The following is a 22,075-nucleotide window of genomic DNA, read 5'->3' as shown; positions in this document are numbered from 1 at the left end:
TTCATAGTCACAGAAATTAAAAGAATTTTCCTTTAAAAAGATGTTAATTCACCCCTTTACCCTCAGTCAACATTTTAGTAAACAAATACCTTACCTTCAAATAAACATTAATTTAGAATGTTAATATACATTAATTACATAGAAACTAATGTTAAAGATATTTTTTACTCCTATCTTATAGCACTTTATTTTTCAACTGAATTTAGAAATGCTTTTTAATTCCATTACTGCTGATTGAGCAATGTAGCATACAAACAGGTATGGACTTAATAATTTTTTTAATCAAAAATCATGCAGCTGAGAATAGAACAATTTATACATATGTAATGTATAGCTGGCATTTCTAAAGCCATAAGCTATGAGGGAAAAATAATATTATATATATTATTCTCAGCATGCAAGACAAGGGGAAAAAAACCCTAAAACCTTTCATCAGTGTTAAAACTTTAGTAGTTGTAGGGCGCCTGAGTGGCTCAGTCCGTTAAGCCACCAACTCTTGACTTTGGCTCAGGCCATGAGCTCAGGGTCATGGGGGTCAAACCCCATGGTGGGCTCCGTGCTGGGTGTGGAGCCTGCTTGGGATTCTCTCTCTCCCTCTCCTCTTGTCCCTCCCCGCTCCCTTCTCTCTCTAAAAATAATCAAACAAAAAGAAAAACAAACAAACAAACAAAAAATCTGTAGGGATGCCTGGATGGTTCAGTGGGTTAAGTGGCTGCCTTTGGCTGAGGTCGTGATCCCAGGGTCCTGGGTTCGAATCCTGCATCAGGCTCCTTGCTCAACGAGGAGCCTGCTTCCCTCTCTACCTCTGCCTGCACTCTGTCTGCTTGTGTTCTCTCTCTACCTGACAATAAATAAATAAAATCTTAAAAAAAAAAAACCCACTTCAGTAGTTTTGCAAATAAATTCTAATCAATAATGATTTCTTACATGAAGCTTCCAAGGCAGAATTTCTACATTGAAGCTCAATGGTAAATACAACATCTGTTGATCTTACTGACATTCTGAGAAAATACTTTATACTGCTTGAAAAATGAGAGAGTCTAATAAGGTAGGGTTTTGTTTTTTTTTTTTTTGCAATATTTTCACTTAACTTTAAAAACAAGACATGTACATGCTAAATTACCAACGATCTACCAGATTATTTTTAACTTGTTGGAAAACTATAATCACTGCTCTTTCTGGATGCTGACATTTATTAAACACTCAGAGTTTTCCTAAGTTCTTGATGTTATATATAATTTCAGGGGCTTTACCTAAGTCAGAGTAATATGGTGATTACTTTCCACTGATCTTAACACTGAAAAAAATGTTTCTTACTATTTGTAGTCTCTATGTGTCATTCATTTAATTCTTGCCATGCAGACCAAAAAAGTGAAAAATGTGAAGATCATGCTTTTTGTAAAAGGTCCAATTACTTATTTATGAAATACCAAAGGCCAGTGATGATGCTGTGGTGGGAAGTGAGGAATATGGTTATCTGTGCACTCCACACTTGAAGTCCAGTGGAAGAAAATCCAGTCACCTTTGCTTGTCTTAAACAGCTCAGTTTTGTATTTCTAAACTTATACAGCACTGAAATAAAAGTCTCCATGTTATTGGATGTACTTTGGTTTAGAAATTTAACTTCTTGGAGCACCTGAAGACGTTAAAGATGGTGGCTCAGTCGTTAACCATCTGCCTTTGGATTCAGGTCAAGATCCCTGGACCCTAGGACCGAGTCCCACATCGGGATCCCTGCTCAGCGGGAAGCCTGCTTCTCCCTCTCTCACTCCCACTGCTTGTGCTCCCTCTCTCGCTGTCTCTCTCTGTGTCAAATATATAACTAAAAAAAAACTTAAAAAAAAAAGAAATTAACTTCTTAAAATATTTCAAAAAGAGCTTAGAGCATCTATGGAATTGATTTGAAAAAGTTTTATAAAACTGAATGGATTGCTATCCTATGAATATGACATTTTTTTGGAGAAAAGGTAGTAGGGCAAAACCCAAAAGAAATCAAGAAAACCTGCTGCGTATCTACCAATAGCCACCCCCAAAAGGACTAAGAGGAAAATAAGACTTTGGTAACCAAATGGGAGAGTGCCAAGGTAATGTCAAAAAACTGCTCAAACAAATTTAGGATTCATTGTTTGGATGATGCAATTATTAATCACAGTTACAATTATTAATAAGCAATCTGACTAATTTCATTGCACGCTATTATACCGTGACTCTCCCGGTTAACTTAAGATTGAAGAAACGTTATCTGTGCATGAAGCTACTCTGGTCTGCCTGTTGTCCCTGTTAAATGGAAGCCGAGATTCATCCTGAGTATCTTCCAAGTGTGAAAACATAGCATGTGTAAATTTAATTCAGCCTAAAATGTCAATGTTTTCCCCACAATGAGAATTTCAGCGGTGTCTTCCTAGTATGTAACTGTGTCTTATCACTCCAGTACATTCAGAATTTGTATTAATTCTGACGGGAATTTAAACTAAAGTCTATATTTTTTGTTTACTCATCATGGGAGCCTCCTTCCAGACATCGTGCAAACTGATAAACAATCAAAATGTAAAAATAGACAAAAGCATTTTTAAAGCATGCATTTACACTGCTAGAGGCATTTGCCCCCCTCCCCCACCCCACCATGGCTCTGAAGTTTGATCCCTGCTATATGCCTGTGTCTGGATAACAATGAGCTCGCCAGAAAGAGGAGTCACATCATTGCAGTAAGAGTAGCTGGTTGATATCCTTACATATTTATTAAAACAAGTTTCCTGAGAAGTTCGACTCGACAACATTATTAACCTGGTTTGCTTAAAATGTACAAAAATGCAGTGAAACTTACATATCTTTAAAATATCCCCAAGTCAGATTTTGTTCTGATTGGCTACCCAATTGAGGGAAAATTAGTTAGCTGTTTATAGACATTAATCTGAAGCATAAAATTAACTTTGAGTTTAAAACAATTCTTAAAATTATCATAAATATATGACACCTATTGATTGAACAGTAATTAATAGATACAGGAGGCTAGAATTGACCCTTCACTGTTTTGATTCCTATATCTTGCCAGAAAAAAAAAAAAAACCTTTAATAAAATGCTTGTATACTGTGCAATTACAGAAGTTAGTACATTTTTCAGAGATAAATTGAAAGGCATGATGCTGAAGTTTGTTTCTAGAATTTGAAATGATTTTACATACTAAATGAGAGTATTTTTATTGTATCGTAAAATATTGCTTCATCAAAATGAGATTCCAAGACCTCTTATAGTTCTCTGAACTTCTAAAGTCGTATTATTGGATGGTCTTGGACAAAATTGACAGGCCTCAGTGTTCCCCCCAAATCTTGGATACCTAGAGAGAAAAAGAAGGAATCAGAGAGTCTTCTGAGAGTCAAAATGTTGAGAAAGAACAAATTAACAAAATAAGCTGAAACGATGATTCAGAAAATGGCAGTTTTGGCATAAGTATCTGGGAGTCACTGTGGACCACAAGTTGAATATGAATGTGCAGAAGTGAAAACAAAGATACCGTATTAGGATGTACTAACGAGAATATGACACATAAATCTGTTGAAATTATATACCATGAAGACGGTCTTTTGCCAAAGCTGTATGAAGTCTCAGGATAGCAGAATAGTCGTGGTTAAACACAACCAGATAGTTTTCTTTCTTTGTGTGGAAAGATCTTCCCAGCTTTGGAGCTCTGTCTTTAAAATTATGGGCAAAGTCCTGAAGGCGAGCATGCCAGAGGGATTCCAAAAGGAGGGAGAGGGGCCGTTTTTGTTACGCTTTAAGGAGGCCTTTCAAACTCAAGACCCCAGATTCAGCAGCAAATGTTTGGTGAACCTCATCTCCCCTCAGTTTATATGTAGAGAATAAAATAAATAAAGTTTCCTTCTTTACTTCTTTCCTAGAATAAAATATCAGGTGTTGTAGAAGATCTGAGGACTCCCAACTTGCTAGATTGCTTTAAAGTAGAAAATTAAGGATTAAATGAGGAATGATTTTACGTGAATGGGAATGATAAGCAGACCCTTCTGCACCACTGCTTCTTGGCAAGGGTGTCAACAAATATGGCAGAGATCGTCCTCTCTGATGGACTGATTGTGGCCTCCTGGAGAGCTGTGTAGAGGAGGACACGAGGCTTGTCCCAGCCTGATAGGAAAGTGCACTGAGTGATATCTGCCACAGACACAGGTATTTTCTATTCCTATTCTGTTTGTTTCAAATGACCTTAAGGATCTCAAGAACAAAGAAGGCTGACAGCTGATCCTCCTGTGTACATGTCCTTTTCACATACCACAGGCAAGGCAGGTGTGCTGAGAGCAAGAATGAGGTCTGGGGAAAATGTGAACAGACAGGTAGGTGATTTTAGCTGAGAAGGAAATTACTTTGCTCTCTCACTGAAGATTCCTATTCCTCAGAGAAGGTCCCAAAGGGTCCGGCCAACTCAGAGTCCACAAGGCACCAAACAGCATTAGGATGGCAGGTTCTCTCTGTATGTCTTCTGGGCAGGTAGGTGAGCTTACCAAGCCCCTGGGATGATGTATACAGTGAACCACTCGCTTTGTTTTCTGTCTCTCCCATGATGTAACTCGCCTTGAGGAAAGTTCCTGCTGAACGCAGATGACCTATCAGAGGACTTGACTAATCAGAGGAAATTATCCAGAGCTAATTTGGTAACAAGGTGACCCAGAAGTAAGCCATATATAAAACAGCTTCCTGATTTAAACTCCAAGGAGTGAAGCAGAAAGGTAAGACCTAGAGAGCATGGCCAGAGTGAGTACAGTCAGTGAGAGGCGGGTGGACGGGAGGGAAGAGGCCCTGATGAGAGGTGGATACCATGTGGTTCCTCCTCCCTCAGCAGCTAGCATGGACGGCAGCCAAGCTTCTTCCTAGTGCTGCTCAATTGTGCATTCTTCCAAGTACAGGTGATGCCATCATTAGGAAGAGTGGGCGTTGGAAGAAACAGCAAAAGGTTCTTGTGTCTATGTTGATTTGAAATTAATTAAATTTGCATCCTCTTCATCCTCTGTTGGCAGGCTAGCAAGCTCCCTCCGGGGCCGCTTCTCTTGGAAAACATTAGCACCATTCAGTTTCAGGATTCATTGTCACTGCAAAAAAACAGAACAATCGTATATTTCCAAGAAGCTACCGAGAGCTGGTCGCTCCACTACGGAGGTGACTCAAGAAAACATGAACAGTCAGAAAGCCAACGGTGTCCGGCTTACCATTTCTGAACCAAAGGTTGGTTTGAATTTTTGTATTTGATCCCTGAGGAGGAAATCCTTGAAAGCCAAGAAATAATCCCTTAGCTCTTGCTCTAATATCCCTCCCTAGTGCTGATGTGGAAAGAACCAGATGGAGTTGGAGGTTCCCTCCCTTTAATTAAATCTAATCCCATTCTCTATGAATCAATGCCAAATTACTTTTTCCCCCCCTTTTAAAAAAATTTCCATGTGTTGTTTTTTCTCAGGAGTTTGTGGTCCTGGCGTGTTTTCAAAAGCCCATTTTGTTCATATCCACAAAGGTTCCTTCTCGGTGTCATTTAGAATTCAATCATTAGGCATCTTGGGGTGTGAGGATACCTAAATTATGGACATGGTATTCGGACATGACTGTGCCGGCTGGCTAATTTGTGCTTTTGTTTCTAGCTTGGCTATCTTGGCCTTGTATCTGGCTCTGCAGCTTTTCCCAGTGAGACCACGCCTCCACCCACGGCTCCTGGAAAGCAAGCCACTCTACCCCTCCAGCGTCTTGTTTCACTTTGCTGTCCCATCACTCAGATCCCAGAACATCCCTACTTGAAGTGACCTCTGTCTCCAAGAAAGTGCCTGAATGATAATAGCCAATAGAACTTCGTATCTCCTTAGCTCACAGGCATGGATGGTCTGCAACTGACTAGATTCATCTGACTCCTAGTTCCAAGCTCTCCTGCTCAGGGAGACAGCATGTGTTTCCAAAAAGACTGAAGCAGTTTGATAGATAAATCGATCTATCCGTGGAAGGAGAGGGGAGGCTTTGGGTGGATGGTTGTGTGTTTGTGTTTGTGTTTTAAAAACGGAGGGAAGAAGCTGTGATTAGGGATGGGCAATCGATGGGAAAGGAGGAGGCAGACAGTTGTGAATAAAAGACAAATACCACAGCGAAACTTACCTGAAATGGAAAGCTGATGGAAAATTAAGACTTTTCCCCCGCAAAGAGCAGATATAACCACCCTTCACTTTGGTGACACTGAACCACTCTTCAGCTGGGCAAGGAGGTTCCATTTCTTGGAAATTGGGTGGTAGCAGGTAATTATTTCTAAGATCTAGGAGTTCATCTCTATGCACATAAGTAAGTCTGTTTCCTTCTGTGGCCTTATCTTGAAATGCCAGCCACTCTAAGCAGAGTGTAGCACAAAGCCGGATAGCAGTGGGCACAAGCCCTCTTTTGTCTATAGCACTGATCTGCACCCAGCAGTCCTAACAGAAGTGATTTTCTAAAGTGTTAGAAAACCAATCCATAGTCTTTGTTGAAAAAATAAATACAAATAAGCAAAACAAAAATACTAAGTCTTCCCACAGTTAACATCTTGGTGTGTACTCTCCCAAGCTTCCTTCCTTTGATAAAGATATACATTCTTTATGTGCAAAAAGGGAATTAAAAAAGGGGGATCATATTATGCATTTCATGCTATAATTGGCATTTCTCACCATCACTCACATACAGACATCATTCCTTGCTAATAAATATACAGTATCTTTTTAGCAGCTACAGAGCCTTCCATTGTCTCACCAGACCGAAAAAGCATTTTTTAAACTGTATTCTTGAGATTAAACACGTTGTCTATTTCCGATTTTTAGTTTTTATTTAGTATAAAAAATCTTTGCACAATTCCAGTTGTTACCTTTGCATAAACATACCTAGGAGAGGAATTGCCAGGTTAAACTAAATGCCATTTCTAAGCTTGAATGGCCCATTGGCAAATTATCCCCTTCCCTAGACATTTTGTACGATTTACCTTCCTCCCCACACTTTCTTTAGGGAGATTTCCTTTCCCCACATCCTTTCCAATACTGGATATTATTGTTATTATTTTTTAAAGATTTTATTTATTTATTTGGCAGAGAGAGACACACAGGGAGAGAGGGAATACAAGCAGGGGGAGTGGGAGAGGGAGAAGCAGGCTTCCCGCTGAGCAGGGAAAAGGGTATGTGTGTGGGTGGGGGGAGGTGCAGATGGAAGGGGAGAGAGAGAATCTCTAGCAGACTCCCCGCTGAGCATGGAGCCCCACGAGGGGCTCGGTCCCACAACCATGAGATCAAGATCTGAGCCAAAATCAAGAGTTGGACACTTAACCAATGGAGTCACCCAGGCGCCCAGACAGCTATGCTTTTCTGATATGATTTTTGACCTGTGTGCCATGCCTTCAACCAATCCCCACCTTAAGTTATAATAATATATTCTCTATTTTTTTCTGGACTTTTTTTTTTAACATTTAAACTCATTTGGCGTCTATATTAATCTAAAGCATGAGAGAACTCTTAATTTTAATCATGACATTGTGAAGTCTTTCAGGAGTACAGTAAGTCTCTATTTTTAAAAATCTTTTTATGTCCTTCCATAAAACTGAACAGTTTCTTTTTACATTATGCCATCTATTTTTTGGTTAAGTTTATGTCTCAGTATTAAACACCTCCTGTTGCGTTTACAGCAGTACGCATGCTAGTACGTGCTAACAGTGGCTCTTTCACACAGTAGAAAAGAGCATAGGGTCAGGTGGCCAGAGCTTGAACTAGGGTCCAGCCACTTCCTTGCTGGGTGACCTTGGGCAAGTGCACTTTTCTTAGCCTTAGTTTTCTGTTCTCCTCTCACCCGCAAAACATATATAATAATCTATGCATTTTATAGCGTTGTTGCAAGGAGTAAGTGAAGGGTGCCTGGGTCAGTCGTTTAAGCTTCTGCCTTCAGCTCAGGTCATGATCCCACGGTCCTGGGACCGAGTCCCGCATCGGGCTCCCTATTCAGCAGAGAGCCCGCATCCCCCTCTCCCTGCCGCTCCCTGCTTGTGCTCTCTCTCTCTCTCTCTGCCAAATAAATGAATAAAATCTTAAAAGAAGATGAAGAAGAAGAGAGCAAATCTAAGGAAGTCACTGCTCTACCGGCCTGACCTACAAACGTGTGAACATGTATTATTCTTATTTTGCAGAGTCTACGTTAGCAAATGTTCGTTGGTTCAACATAAGCTTTAACACTGCATCCAACATCCAAAGGCTTTAAGAAACCATCTTCCAAAAACAAACTTCCCATTTCTGAGGAGAATGTACTTCCCTGGGGTTTGTTGAGAACACCCTGTGAGCATTTCGAAGGTGTAGCCTGTGACACTGTCCACCAAGCAGAACCTGTTTCCTGCGAGCACCAAAGAGCCCGGGAGCCCACATGTGGCACCCTGCTCAGCTGCGTGGACAGTGAGTGGTGTGACGGGTCCTGCCACACAAGACGCTCTCAAAGCCGACACCCGCTGCCTCAGGGGCATCAGGTCATGCCTAGTGTCCAACACTCACAGGCCTGTGTTCACCGGAGGGGTGCGGGCCTGGGAGGAAGTCGGCACCCTGGGGTCAGGCCCACCACCTGGGCCTGGAGACATTCTCACTCGCTCGTTCCTTCCTTTATTTAGTTAGTGTGTTCCCTGCTGTCCTTGGCAGCTGTTTATCATCTCTGTGAAACCATGAAGGAAGGCCAGGCGTTTTTAACTCTGGCAAACCCTCGAGTTCCCTGTTAAAAATACCTTGGCAAACTGCCACACGATTGCAACAAATAAAGTCAGGGATCCTGCCTCAAACCTCTGTTGCTTGCCTCAGTGTTAATTCTGGCAGTTTTAGTGTCTTGTCGACGACAGTGGCAATAGTGAGTAATTTTTTCTCAGAGTGTTACATAGATATTTTAAGAATGTGGGACAGCTTCCCCAACAGCCTTTATAGTAACAGGCCTACTACTAACTGTAAAAACAAATTGAACTATGACAAAGCCTCATCTTACGATTTGTAAGAAAGCATTTAATTGGAGGGCTCGCAGTGAAATGAGGACAGAGTCGGCTCTGAACACCTCGCTTCCTAACTACCCCTGGGTTGCAGGCGGGAGAAGATCAGCCATCTTGGTTCTCCTGACCAGTATCTCCTGACCAGCTCCCTCCGTAGGACCACGGCCAATGTTCCCTGGCTCCGAAGATGGCAGTAAACCGGCATTAAACCTTTTTCATGTTAGGATGCTCCCAAACTTGGTTTGGGGGCAGTGCAGAGCTCAGTATGGCATAAAGTCACCTAACAATTAGATCATGCTCCCTTTCTCTTCTCCAATATATCTTCCCTTCTCCTTCCCGAAAGGGGCCAACACGAGGCGGGGGGTAGGGATGGAGGTGGGGGGATGGGGTTGGGGGTGTTTATAGAGGTCACACATCTGGTTAACATCACAGCCAGGCCTAAAATTCATCCAACACACATAGATCATGCCTACAGCAGACACAGTTTCTGGGCCACTCCTTAAGCATTGTTGTGGTTTATTAAATTTAATACATCTTCTCTCACCCACAACACGCACGTCACATGCACACACGTACAACACCTGCATTTTAACAGTGTTATTTGAGGTTATCATCCTGTGGGATTATAAGCGGTTACTCTGTGCCCTCTGATGTTACTTTTTATCCCTTATAAGACAGCGCTCAGATTTGAGGGAAACCAGCTGCCACTTAAACATACTTCCTATTGAATACTTGTTGAGTTTTAAAGGACTTTTGAGAAACTAGAAAGGAAGAAAGGAAAGAAACTCACGAAGAAAATAACTAGAAGTGGCCACTGAGATATACTTGAGTGGAGAAGCCAAAACAGTTCACCAAAACTGCTGGTTTCTCACTATTAATGGATCAGTCTTGTCAATGACTGTACGAGATGATGGCCATGCCACCCACCAAATACTGTCAGGTATTAATAACTTCATGGTGGCTGTCTTTCTTGCTGCTGAATGTCCCTCCTATTTTTTCATCTCTAATTTGTCTTTCAATATGTGGAATGTCTCTTATCTTAACCAGTTAATAAAAGACACACTGAGTTTTATCATAAACTTGCTGTGTAAATTGGACAAATCACTTACCCTCTCTGATTCCAGGTTTACTCATACAGATTAGTTTATTCTAACTGGTTGAATTGGCATGATGCAGACCATGCCAGGCTCATACTAGGTGTTCAGCAAATATATTTTGTAAAACTACATCAACAATCATACTTTTCAAAAAAAAAAAAAAAGACAAAGAGAAGAGCAGAAACAGGAAGAAATTCACAAAATTCTTTATTAAACTAACCTGGATTTTCCCAAGAAATATTGAAGCGATCCATTTTTATGTCACTGAGCTCAGACATGAATCATAAAATAAACAGCAGAATCATTACAAAACCGGAACAGATATGCTGTTATTTACCCTCTCTGACTAGCTAACTTCCTAGGTGGTAGAACCTAGGCGTCTGGTATGTATAAAATGCTGTATAAATATCTTCTTGTTTTTTTGTTATTAATGTGCCTTCAAAATTCTAAATCCACTTGGAAGGAACCAAATCAATTTTCCCCTAGTCTTTCCTAATGCTATTACTCAATATGAACTCATCACTGTGGCCAGTTGGCATAGAGGGAAAGAAGATGGACACGTGGCTCATATTTGTGTTTCCTTTTCTGTGGTTATTCACCTAAGCTTGCCGAGACAGAAACACTTGCAGGAAACTGTCCGATTCTAAAGGCCTCGGGAAGAAGGGACAGGATGGCTAGACCTTAAGCACTGTGATGAAAGGAATTCTATCCTTCATGTGGTTACAACTATCTAGTGGCATTTAGGAAGATGCTGGGAGGGTTTAGAGTAGACAATAAGGCAGTGCATTCTTTACAGAGAATTTAAACAGTAATAAAACCAACTCAATAGATCTGCTTTCTGTTATCACTGAGTGCTGGCAAAGCTTAACAATGCCACTGAATGAATTCTCTTCAGCTCCAGGCAGACCTCTCCCACTGCCCCACTGTACCCCCTAGACACTATTCCACTGACGCTATTCCCACTACTCCTCCCATAGTGCCTCATGCATAACAGGTAAGAATTAGGGGAGAAATACTAAGGTAGGAAATAACATAAAACTCCCCCTCCTCCACAAGTCTTTTTTTATCTTATTGATTTTCTAAAGACATGAAAACCCTAGTGTAAACTTCCCAGAGTGCTTCCTATGTCTCTGGCCCTTATGAAAGTCCTGTGCTAAATGTTAGGTTCCACAGCGTCAGAGAAAACGTCCATTCCGTGAGGACAGGGCAAGGTAATGAACAATGGCTGGCCAATGGGATATGCGGGAAAAGATCTGAAAGACCTGAGACTAAGGACCCTAATGAAAAGTCTTCACACCCCGTGTGGTACGTTAAGGGTAGCATGGTAACCAGATGGACTCCCTTTTTCTAGAAGCACATGGACTTTATATATAACGGAGGTTCTGTGTCAGAGGATATTTCTAGCATTAAGAAGGACTGAACACTTCAAATGGGTTCTGGAAGTCTTAATGTAGTAAGAGGAGGGAGACATGTGTTTTCTACTAAACTCACTCTCCAGTGAGTACTTTCTGAAGCGTTGTGGTCTACAGCACACTGCCTGAATGGGAGAGGAAGGATGAGTCTCCCAGGGAAAAGCCAGTGGGGAACTTTGGGGGCAATGATGTGTCAAAGTACATTAGCCAATTGGTAAGGAGCATCAATAGTCAGGGACGTTGTGCAGAGTATGTGGGAATCCTCTGTCATTTCTGCTCATTTTGCTGTACACCTGAAACTGCTCTAAAATAACAAGGTTGCTTTTGTTGTTGTTGTTGTTTTTTAATGCCCAACCACAGATATGGATGTGCCTGGCCCCTTGGACACAGTCTCCTTAGCGCATAAGGCAGTGAATTTATGTATATCAAATTTAAGTTAATAATAATAATACCAGGGATGCCTAGGTGGCTCAGTGGGTTAAGCATCTGCCTTGGGCTCAGGTTATGATCTCAGGGTCCTTGGATTGAGTCCCATGCCAGGCTCCTACTCAGCAGGGAGCCTACTTCCCCCTCAGACTGCCACTCTCCCTGCTCAGGCTCGCACGTGCACATGCTCTCTCTCAGACAAATAAATGAATAAAATCTTTAAAAACAATAATAAGGGGCGCCTGGGTGGCTCAGTGGGTTAAAGCCTCTGCCTTCGGCTCAGGTCATGATCTTAGGGTCCTGGGATCGAGCCCCACATCGGGCTATCTGCTCAGTAGGGAGGCTGCTTCCCTTCTTCTCTCTCTGCCTGCCTCTCTGCCTACTTGTGATCTCTGTCAAATGAATAAATTAAAAAAAAAAAAACCTTTTAAAAATATAAAAACAATAATAATACCAGTACTTATTGAGAGTTTATTTTGTGGCAGGGTTTGTTCTAAGAGCCTTATATCTTTCCAAGTTTTTAGTAACTAACAATTAGATTTGCTTTATAATCTTGTACTGCTCTTTGACTAATCAGAAAGTACCTATATACCAAAGCCTGGGGACTCACCATTGCTGTTTCCATATGCCAGTGCTGGCTTCCCCAAGAGGGAACAAGGTGAAGCCAGGCTGTCGTCCTATGAATTGAGACCAGATAGTTCTGGACCAATGGAAGAATGCAGACATTCACCTTGAAAATCATAGTTTAGCATAAAGCAGCCCTCCAAATAGCTTGAGGCTTTTTGTCATACAGGCAGAAATGAGCTCAAGTTTATTCCCAGGACCAACCTTTCAATATTTCAGAAACGTGATTTCTAAGATGCTTTCACAACCCCATAATCCTCTAACATTCCTTTTCTTCTATGTTGCCAACAATTTCAAAGATCAAGAGGCAGGTACCTAAAAACCACTGATGTTTCACATCATGTGAGGGTGCCCGTCAGAGATACAGTAACAAGATATTTATAGGGTTTTGGTGGTGATGTGGGTGAGCCCCACATGAAACATAACACAGTGACTCATTTTTAGGTAAGATTAAAATGTGGGGAAAATACTCCTTTGTAATTTCCTTTGTGATACTCCCCCGAGTATTTTCTTTTCTCTCCTCTGCTTGTTATATCTGGCATCTCATTTAAACAGGATAGGCTCTTTTCTGAGCCAGTGACGAATTTTTAACATGCAGATACCTGGAGAGGTAATAATGACTGAAATATTCAATAGGAAGTGGATTTCGTTGTCAAAGCTGAGGTGTGCCTCAGTAAGAATGTAGAGGCCTGATGTGTGACATGGGGGGAGTGACTACATCTCAGACAGGGTTGAGGGAAAGGTGCAGAAGAAGGGTCCAGAAGACAAGCATCTGACTGCCCCAATCACTATCAACAATCAGTCTTCCCTTGTGAAGCTCCAGCCTCAGGGACTGCCCAGTGACAAGGGACTGCATTCTGGAAGCATTTAAGATGACAAGCACAGGACCTTTGGTTAACATGGAGGGAGAGAAGACGGGTGGTGTTTATTCTGCTCGAAAGTTTCTTCTATTTAGTCCCACAGAAGCATGAAGTCCAGTCACAGGCTCAGTCACATTCTCTGCTCACTGATCACCTCTGAGTCACCCCTACCAACAACTTGATGCCCCCCAAATCACAGTGGTGCCATGTGGGATAAGGGACCGAGCTGCTGTGTCATCAATCCTTCCTACCGCGACACTTCTCATGTCCCGACCAAACAATTCTCTGATCAAAAACACCTCAAACATGGTCATTCCATCCTCCCAAAATAAAACAGTTAAACACCATTACGGGGTGCTGAACACCATCAGTCCTAGAGGCCAAAATCTTCTATCAAGCAGAGCCACCTAGTGGTAGGATGGAATATGTTTATTAAATTCTCGTTTAATTTCTCTCCTGTAACAAATGACCCAATCCAGGTGGGGTTTTGTTTTGTCTTGTTTTTTATATGTCCATTTTGCTCACTTTTAGGTACAGTTATTCCCTTTAAGATGGCCACTTCCATCTGTTTTCCATACCAAACATCTCTTCATCCAAGCTAAACAAGCCTATAGTTTGTTATAATCAAAAATTTGGGGACTATAATGGAAGCCTACTCAAGAGTGTCTCTTTCGAGGGGCAAGAAAATGCCAGCGCTAATTTGCTTCTGAAGATGGAGCCACTAGGATGTATACTTTGCATTTTCCTATTTGCCATAACTCACACTTTCTTTTCTCCACATGACACACACATATATCCATGTAAACCGTCTCGTGAAATTTACAGGCAAAGAGACAGTAAGCAAAAGGTCTCACCCATAGTCTCCCATCCTCACCCCCATAGACCACTCATCAGCAGTGGAAACTAGAAGTACCTTGGGTTGTGGTTTGATTCCTTCTCTTCCTTTAAAGTAGGTAAACATTCACAGTCAGCTAGACAGGGAAAAAAAAAAAGCAAACCCATTATTAGTCACCAAAACTCTGTCTTCTAGCCACAAAACTCATATATTTGAACATCACATTTCCCTGATCTGTACAGTTCCTTGTGCAGAAATGGCCTCACTAGGGAGTTCCAGAGGTTAAAAGATTAATGATGGCAAGGCTCTTGAAATGGAAAAAGCATTAGTAGCACAGATACAAGACTTCAACATGCCTCTGGCCTGGTTGGAAAGGGCACAACTCATCATCGCCTGCTTATTCAGTCCCTGAAGAACCCCACTGTGGCTCCAAGAGCTAGAATCTGCATGTTTCAGGTTAGACACTGGAATAAAATAGCTTTACCAGAGGTCCTGATGTGCCTGCAGAATGATTTCAGTCAAGATGCCCAATCGAAAAGCCGCAAGTAAACTGAGGAACGACTAACCTTCTTAAAGCCATCAGAGCTCTCTCCTATTATGCCACAGTTACTTTTAAGGAAAAACAAAATCCATCCCCTCCATCATGCATGTGTCAAAATAACGCTCTGCTATGGTGGTGAAATAGAAGTGCTTTATTCCAGGTTTCTGGTTTAGTGAATGTGCTAGGATCCTGATTTTGTATTACAATGATCTCAGGCACAAAAGGAAATAAGAAAGGTTATCTTTGGGTAGTATGTATTTTTTTCTCCTTTCTACTTTTTTTTTTTTTTTGCATTTTCCATATTATATTACATATGCATATTTTATAAACTAAAAATAACAAAATGAAACTACCTTCAGGATTATCTCTGTGACCCACTCCTATCCTTAAATGCCCTATGGAGCCATTCTTTCCTCAATATTGGGCTATGAAAAGCAGTTCTGCTCAAAACTATACAAGTTCCTGAAGGGTTCTAATCTTTTGGAAAGTTTATGTTGATAAAGCCTCTGGTACAGTCATTCTAATGACAGGTCTCTGGATTTGGACTTCACTATTGTTGAACCTGATAGATCCCAGGGTATTTTTTAAAGATGAGTGCTAAAAATACGAATGATATGGTAAAATAAATCACGGATTTATTCAATTAATTGGAGCATTAAAAATAATTTATTGATTGGGGGCGCCTGGGTGGCTCAGTCGTTAAGTGTTTGCCTTCCGTTCAGGTCATGATCTCAGGGTCTTGGGATCGATCCAGTATCGGGCTCCCTGCTCAGTAGGAAGCCTCCTTCTCCCTCTCCCATTCCCCCTGCTTGTGTTTCCATTCTCGCTGTGTCTCTGTCTGTCAAATAAATACATAAATAATCCTTAAATTTTAAAAAAAAATTATTGACTTTCTAAAGGAAATTTAAAGAAGAAAGAACAGCTATCATCATTTTTAAATTCAAATATTAAGTTAAGGAAATGTAAGGAACACATACAATTACTGCCAGCTATCAACTGGGAAATAAGTTAAGGAGAATATTTGTAATACCACTATATTAGCGTTGTCCCATAGAACTTGCTTCAGTGATGGAAATGTTCTAGATTTACGCTGTATAATATAGTAGTTACAAGCCACAAGTGGCTAGTGCACACTCAAAACATGGCTAGAGTGATGGAAGAACAAAATTTTTAACTTTCTTTTATTTTTTAAAATTTTAATTTAAATGGTCACATGTGGCTGGCATCTGTTGTACTGGACAGCACTGATCTATGTAAACTATATGTGGTAAACTTTTATAACCATATGCAGATTAAAACCATAGATCTCTAAATTCTACAGTCAGATTCTGACTTTTTCCAGATAATTAGGACCTGGAGAGTTCCTCTCTTGAAAAATAAAAAAAATACCATTTTCTTCTTTAAAGAGGTCATTTGAAAAGCTCCACAAAAATAAAAACAAATGGCACCAAATGAGGCCGTCGTTAAGGATGGTCAGACCCAGGTTCATGATCTGCTTGTTCCAGATCTAACATGGATTGGGCTCACACCGTCACACTCCAGGATTTATGGGTATTTCCAAAACCCCGCAGCCTTCTCAGAGCAAAGAAGACAGAAAAAGCAACTTTAGGTGACCGTACCATTTTTATTCATGCTGTTCATCCACTTGTCAAGCTCTTCCATCTCGATTTCCATAACAGAGGGTGTGTCCTCCTCAAAAATGGGGCTACAGGGAAGCAAAAACCGTGTTGAAACCCAAAGAAGCATGGTGTGAGCCTTTCCTTTTGGGAGAGCCTGGAACATTGTGTGGGGAAAGGTGACCTTGACCTCATGAGTGACACTCCGGGGCAGATGGGGGGAGGGCAGGGTTTGCCCTCGTCACCGTACCAAACTCTAGAAGGAGGAAAGGCTAGAACTAAAACAAACCTTCCTCTATCACCGATCCAAAGACGGAGGGCACAGAGGGAGCTCAAAGGGAGCCTCTGACCGCCCCCTAGAAGTACAAACTTGTGCCAGCCTTCCACTATGACGAGCCTCAGGGGAGTCGCCCTGTTGAGCATTTTTGCCTTGCTTAATTTCACTTCCCTTTCTTTGAGGTTTCTGATCTGTGCCCCAGGTCAAGCGGCCACTGTGAACAGGCTGTTTTCCTCACCTCTCCTTTCAATTCCCAGGCTTTTCTGTCATGGAGAAATAGAGCCCTTGCTTTCAGAAACCCACCGGCCTCACTTACCAGGGCTCAGAATCCACCATTATGGGAAAGAAGACCCTGTTAATGTAAATGGTATTGGGGAGGAGGACCACCAGCTCTGAACCGCAGCATGGGCGTGACACCATGTGGAGGAAGTGAGCAAAGTGTCTAAAGAAGCCCGGTTGCTGGCCAGGGAAGCGGGGGCAGGGCTGGGGGGGGGGGGGGGGTTGGGCAGGCAGCGGCAGCGGGGGCGGGGGTGGTGACAGGGTCCCAGAACACTCTTCTAGTGGAATCTTGCTCTCTCTCTCCCTCTCCTCCTTACCCTCCTTCTCCCCTTTCCCTCGCTCTCCCTCTCTTCCCTGCGCCATTCCTCCGTCCTCTCCCTCACCACCCCCACCATTCCCCTCTCCCTCCAACCCAGTGTGGTTCTGCCACAGGAACTTTAGGCTTCTACCAGTGCTCGCCTCCTTTAATACCAGGGAACCTATCTTTCCTGGTGATAAAATGTTTAACCGGAATAAACGAACCAATATCCTTGAAATACACCCAGAATCAGAGTATTGAACTACAATGTCTTTGGAACTGTTAGCAGTCAAAAGAGATTTTTTTTTCTGAAGAGGACCTTGTTCGTTGCCCAGATTCCTGAATTGGGGTTGGAGGACTAGTGTGCATCCGCCTCCCCTAGGAGGCTGCTCAGGGCCCTCTCCTGGAGTCCAGGAAACAAGAGCCCCTCAAGGGTCCCTCAAGGGTGTCAGAACAAAAACTCCTAAAAAGGCAGGGGGCTCTCTAATCTGCTCCTCTTCCTGAATCCCTGTCCTCACTGAGCTGGGTCACAGGCAATGAGGACTTACACTTTGATGTTTTCACTTCCCAGTTCACCTAAAGAGAAGAAAATACAAAGGTCATGTTAGTTTTCCCTGTCCGTAACAACTTTTTATTTCAACCACAGCTGAAAACTCCTTTACAAAGATAAGAAATGACTTCAAATAGCATTTTTAAGGGAGCAATAGTGAGCCTGAGTCAGACACGCGCCATATTGAAACGAGGTCCTCATCCGTATAAAATCTGTGTGTTTGTTTTTTTAAGACAAGACGGTCCTCTGAGAGTGTTTACCTCAAATCAGAAGTTTATCCCTTTTTATTTTTTTAATCCATATAAAGAAGAAAACAGTGTGAGGGAAGGCATGTAGGAATGAGACAAGAGGGATGGCTCCTTGCCCCAAAAGGTCCCATTCAAAACATCACTGTTGGGACGCCTGGGTGGCCCAGCAGACTAAAGCCTCTGCCTTTCACTCAGGTCATGATCCTGGGTTCCTGGGTTCGAGGCCCACACTGGGCTCTCTGCTCGGCAGGGAGTCTGCTTCTCCCTCTCCCTCTGCCTGCCTCTCTGCCTACTTGTGATCTCTCCTCTGCCAATTAAGTAAATAAAATCTTTAAAAAAAAGATCACTGTTGCATCTCTGCTTGTGACACATCAAGCCCAACACTGTGACTGTGCCTTTGTCCTGGAGCAGGCTGTGGTAACCTCTGTCAAGGGCTCTCCTCGAACTCTGCTCTCACCCCTGCGGCTTGCTTGGCTGGAGTCTTCACTCCCCTTCTGGTCTCAGCTTATACTGTCTCCTCAAGGAGCACCCTATATCTGAAGGAGGGCCCACCTTCCCGTTGTTCCCCAGCCCAGCACCTTTCTTACTCCTTTACAGCATTTGACCCAATTTGTCACTGATCAATTCATCGGCTTAATTTTGTGTCTCTCTGGCTAAAACATAGCTCCAGAAGGACAGAGATCATGCCGGTCTTGTTCGCCCTGATGTCTCTCACCTTCCATCCAGCTAACACAGTAGCCAGCAAACACCTGGTAAATGAGTATTGAATAAATGAGAAAGTCTTAATATGGATGGTCCAACGCAGATTAAATTCATGTCCAATGCTTCAGACTTCCATAATGTTGTAAAAGTGCAGCTTTGAGCAAACCAGCTTTGTGTTGCTGTGGGCGACGTGAGAACCGGGTAACAGGACATCAAATGCCCATCGGGCTCCACATGAACGTGCAGCAAGAAGCAGACCCCGGGGCCCCAGTTCCAGCTCTGTTTTGCTTGGCAGGGAAACAGATGCTTCCAGAGAAACGAGGCAGTGATGACATGTGACTGGAGAGCATAGGCCCCCAGCACCTTCTATGATGTGAAACCATTGAGAAGCAAGCCACTTTGCAGAGGTCCCCCGAACAGTCAGATGTTCCCGATCCTCGAAAGTCAGGGGTCTCTTTTTGCCAGGCCGGCAGAAACGCAGATCCCCATTGAGGAAATGCAGCCGGCAGGCACCTGGAACCAAGCTCCTGGAAGCCGGGAGCCGGTGTCATTTCCAGGGGGTTGGCAAGCTTCCATGGTGTTGCTGATCCAGGAAAGCTAGGCACAGATGGAAGTTTCATGCCATGACTGCCTACCTTCCAGGGCCTCTGGGTTATGCCTTTCTGGCCCTGGTAGGAACCGGAAGCTCTCTGCAGATGCCTGATCCTCAGACACTTGGACTGGGGAGAGAGGAGTATATGCATCTTGCATTTTTTATGTATTTTTAAAATCTCAAATTGACATGCTATTTCCTTAAGGGATTTTACTGCACAATCGAGCCTCTCCTATAGGTGACCTATAGGATCCCTCTGTTGTGTCACCTCTCCCCTTTCCCTCCCCTCCTTTCCTGCTTAGTAACAAGCCCAACCCCCAAACATACACTAATTTCTCAGAGAGCAAGTGGCCTCACAGCTCCACCATAGAAGGCAGGGGTTTATCTTTATAATTTGAGCGCCTGCAGGCTTTGTGGCAAGCGAAAGCCAACCCTGCATGCAGACGACAGAAAAGTTTAAAAACCCATTACAAAAGTGCTCCAGACGCACCAAACACGAGGCTCCTGTAATCAGTATTCAAACAGAGCAGAGAGCCTTCTGTGGCCTCATCTCCCCTGCTCTGAGACCATTACCCCTGGCCCAGCCGCCATGGCAACAGAAAAACATCTGGGAGAGCTCACAGGCGCCGAGCATTAAGCCAGGAGGGAGACCAATTACATGTCCCCAGCAATCAGGCGCTGCCCGCACCACTCCACCTGGCCTCTATGTCTTTATTAAGAGCCATCTACTCCCTTTGCAACTGGAGGGCAAATGCACCTCTTACACAACCTCCATCTGCTCTTAATTCTGTCTTTCCTCCTACAGTTCTTCCATTCCATAACCTCCTTCCCACTTTGTCCTCCCCCTCCAGTTCCCAGTTACTCCCACTTAGCCACCCGTGCCCCACAGTCAATTACTCTCTTCTGTGCACCTCTGGTGGTGGGATTGCTGGGCTGGCAGGGCAGTGGGGATGGGGGGCCTTCGCAGTGGGGGCCAGAGCCCCATAGGAGACTGGCTTGCGTAAGCTTTTTTCCCACTCAGAACCCTCAGCAAGAGAGAGAGTGTCTTTCTGGAGATGTACTGAGCCGTGCCAGGTGCCAAGGCGTCACAGCCTGCCTAAAGTGAGGCTTTCCTGCCAGCTGTTTTCCCTGCAGCTCTGGTAGAGACACAACCCATGGAGACCCTTAATAAGTGTTAAATAAGAACAACTGCAAATGTAACTCCTGGAGGTCTAGGAAGGACAGTAGAACAGGGTTACCGCCCAGCACTTTCCTTCTCCTGGACTTGAAATGGACAAGCCCAAAGGAAGAATATGATTGCCAGTCGGAAGAAGGGTTCTTGCTACAGGTGTTGGCCAGGTCCTCCCCTGTCATCAAATGTACAGGCTTACTTCCTGGTGATGAAGAACACACCAGGCTCTATTCACATGGGGGAGGGCGGGGAACAAATGTGTCTATTTCTAACTTGCTGAGGGGACATCATCCATGCCCTCCCACAAAACATTGTTTTAGATGTTTTCCAAGCAAAATGCTGGTCTGACCCAGTGTGACAGTTTTATTTCTACTGGAAAAAAAAATATTTAAATCAGATTTTGTTAATTTGAACCGTCTCCTTTTATCTATTTTTTAGAGAGCTGGGAGGGGGTGCAGAGGGAGAGGGAGAGAGAATCTTAAGCAGGTGCCCTGCTGAACATGGAGCCTGATGTAGGGCTCGATCTCAGAACCCTAAGAGCATGACCTGAGCCAAAAATCAAGAATCCGACACTTAGGGCGCCTGGGTGGCTCAGTGGATTAAGCCGCTGCCTTCGGCTCAGGTCATGATGTCAGGGTCCTGGGATCGAGTCCCGCATCGGGCTCTCTGCTCAGCAGGGAGCCTGCTTCCCTCTCTCTCTCTCTCTGGCTGCCTCTCTGTCTACTTGTGATTTCTCTCTGTCAAATAAATAAATCTTTAAAAAAAAAAAAAAGAATCTGACACTTAACCAACTTCTCCACCCAGGAACCTCTCTCTTTTAATTGACTTGCATTATAACATTAAATATGGACTTCAGCAGACAGGAGTGATCAACTTTCCAGCATTTAGTTTGTTTGAAGAGATACCCATGTGTTAAGCAGTGAACCATCCATATCTATAGTAAAGGAAATATTCAAACAAAGCTCTCTCTATCAAAACTTGTGATAAGCAATTGTTTTGAAAACCTAAGATGTCTGTGTTGTTTCTCTTAAAGTGAGGTATATTTAAAACAAAAAGAAAGTGCCAATTTGTATCAAGAGTAAGTTTCAAGTTTTTCTTTATCTCTGGGAATAGGTAGATGCTCTTCTAAAAAAAAAAAAAAGAGAAAGAAAAAGTGCTAACACAGTTTCATGAACTCGCTCTTTCAACCACAATTATCGGGCCGCTGATATATGTGGTGGGCTACACACTGTGTCAGGTAGAAGGGGCAGTACTCATAAGCAGCAGCAGCTACACAACATGCCAGCTACTCTTTTTCCTAAGTGGTTTACATAGATGAACCTATTTACTTCTCACGACGGCTCTGTAGGCCCAGTGTTGGATTTGTCCATTTCACAGATGAGGAAACTGAATCAGAGAAGTCATAGGGCTAGGGAACAAAGCCACCCAGGCAGTGTGGTTCCAGAGTCCACACTCTAACCTCCAAACCACACCATTAAACAAGATAAACAAGGCAAGTCCTTGGTTCTTTTGGTCCTAAAGAGAACAAAACCTAGTAAGAGA

The 22,075-nt window shown here is 43.0% G+C and overlaps 1 protein-coding gene across 6 annotated transcripts in view; it reads right to left on the bottom strand.

Moving 5' to 3' along the window:
- Nucleotides 1-2,714: 2,714 nt before the first annotated feature.
- TMEM154 (transmembrane protein 154) overlaps nucleotides 2,715-22,075 on the bottom strand; it is a 42,028-nt gene continuing 22,667 nt past the window's right edge. For 3 of the 6 annotated variants that reach the window (XM_045078321.1, XM_045078318.1, XM_045078319.1), the window contains 4 exons: nucleotides 17,819-17,846; nucleotides 16,420-16,505; nucleotides 14,338-14,395; nucleotides 2,715-3,335 (listed from right to left, as the gene is read on the bottom strand). In XM_045078321.1, coding sequence (XP_044934256.1) covers nucleotides 3,224-3,335; nucleotides 14,338-14,395; nucleotides 16,420-16,505; nucleotides 17,819-17,846 — 284 coding nt within the window. In that variant the 3' untranslated portion in view covers nucleotides 2,715-3,223. Of the gene's footprint in view, nucleotides 5,098-14,337; nucleotides 14,396-16,419; nucleotides 16,506-17,818; nucleotides 17,847-21,248; nucleotides 22,065-22,075 lie in introns of those variants that run through there. The other 3 variants (XR_006606244.1, XM_004758070.3, XM_045078320.1) reach the window with 3 other exon arrangements.

The sequence above is a fragment of the Mustela putorius genome, unplaced genomic scaffold (assembly GCF_011764305.1).
Source record: "Mustela putorius furo isolate JIRA1106 unplaced genomic scaffold, ASM1176430v1.1 tig00000242_pilon_pilon_pilon, whole genome shotgun sequence".
NCBI classification, from domain to species: Eukaryota; Metazoa; Chordata; class Mammalia; order Carnivora; family Mustelidae; genus Mustela; species Mustela putorius.
This window is presented reverse-complemented; position numbering and strand designations above follow the sequence as displayed.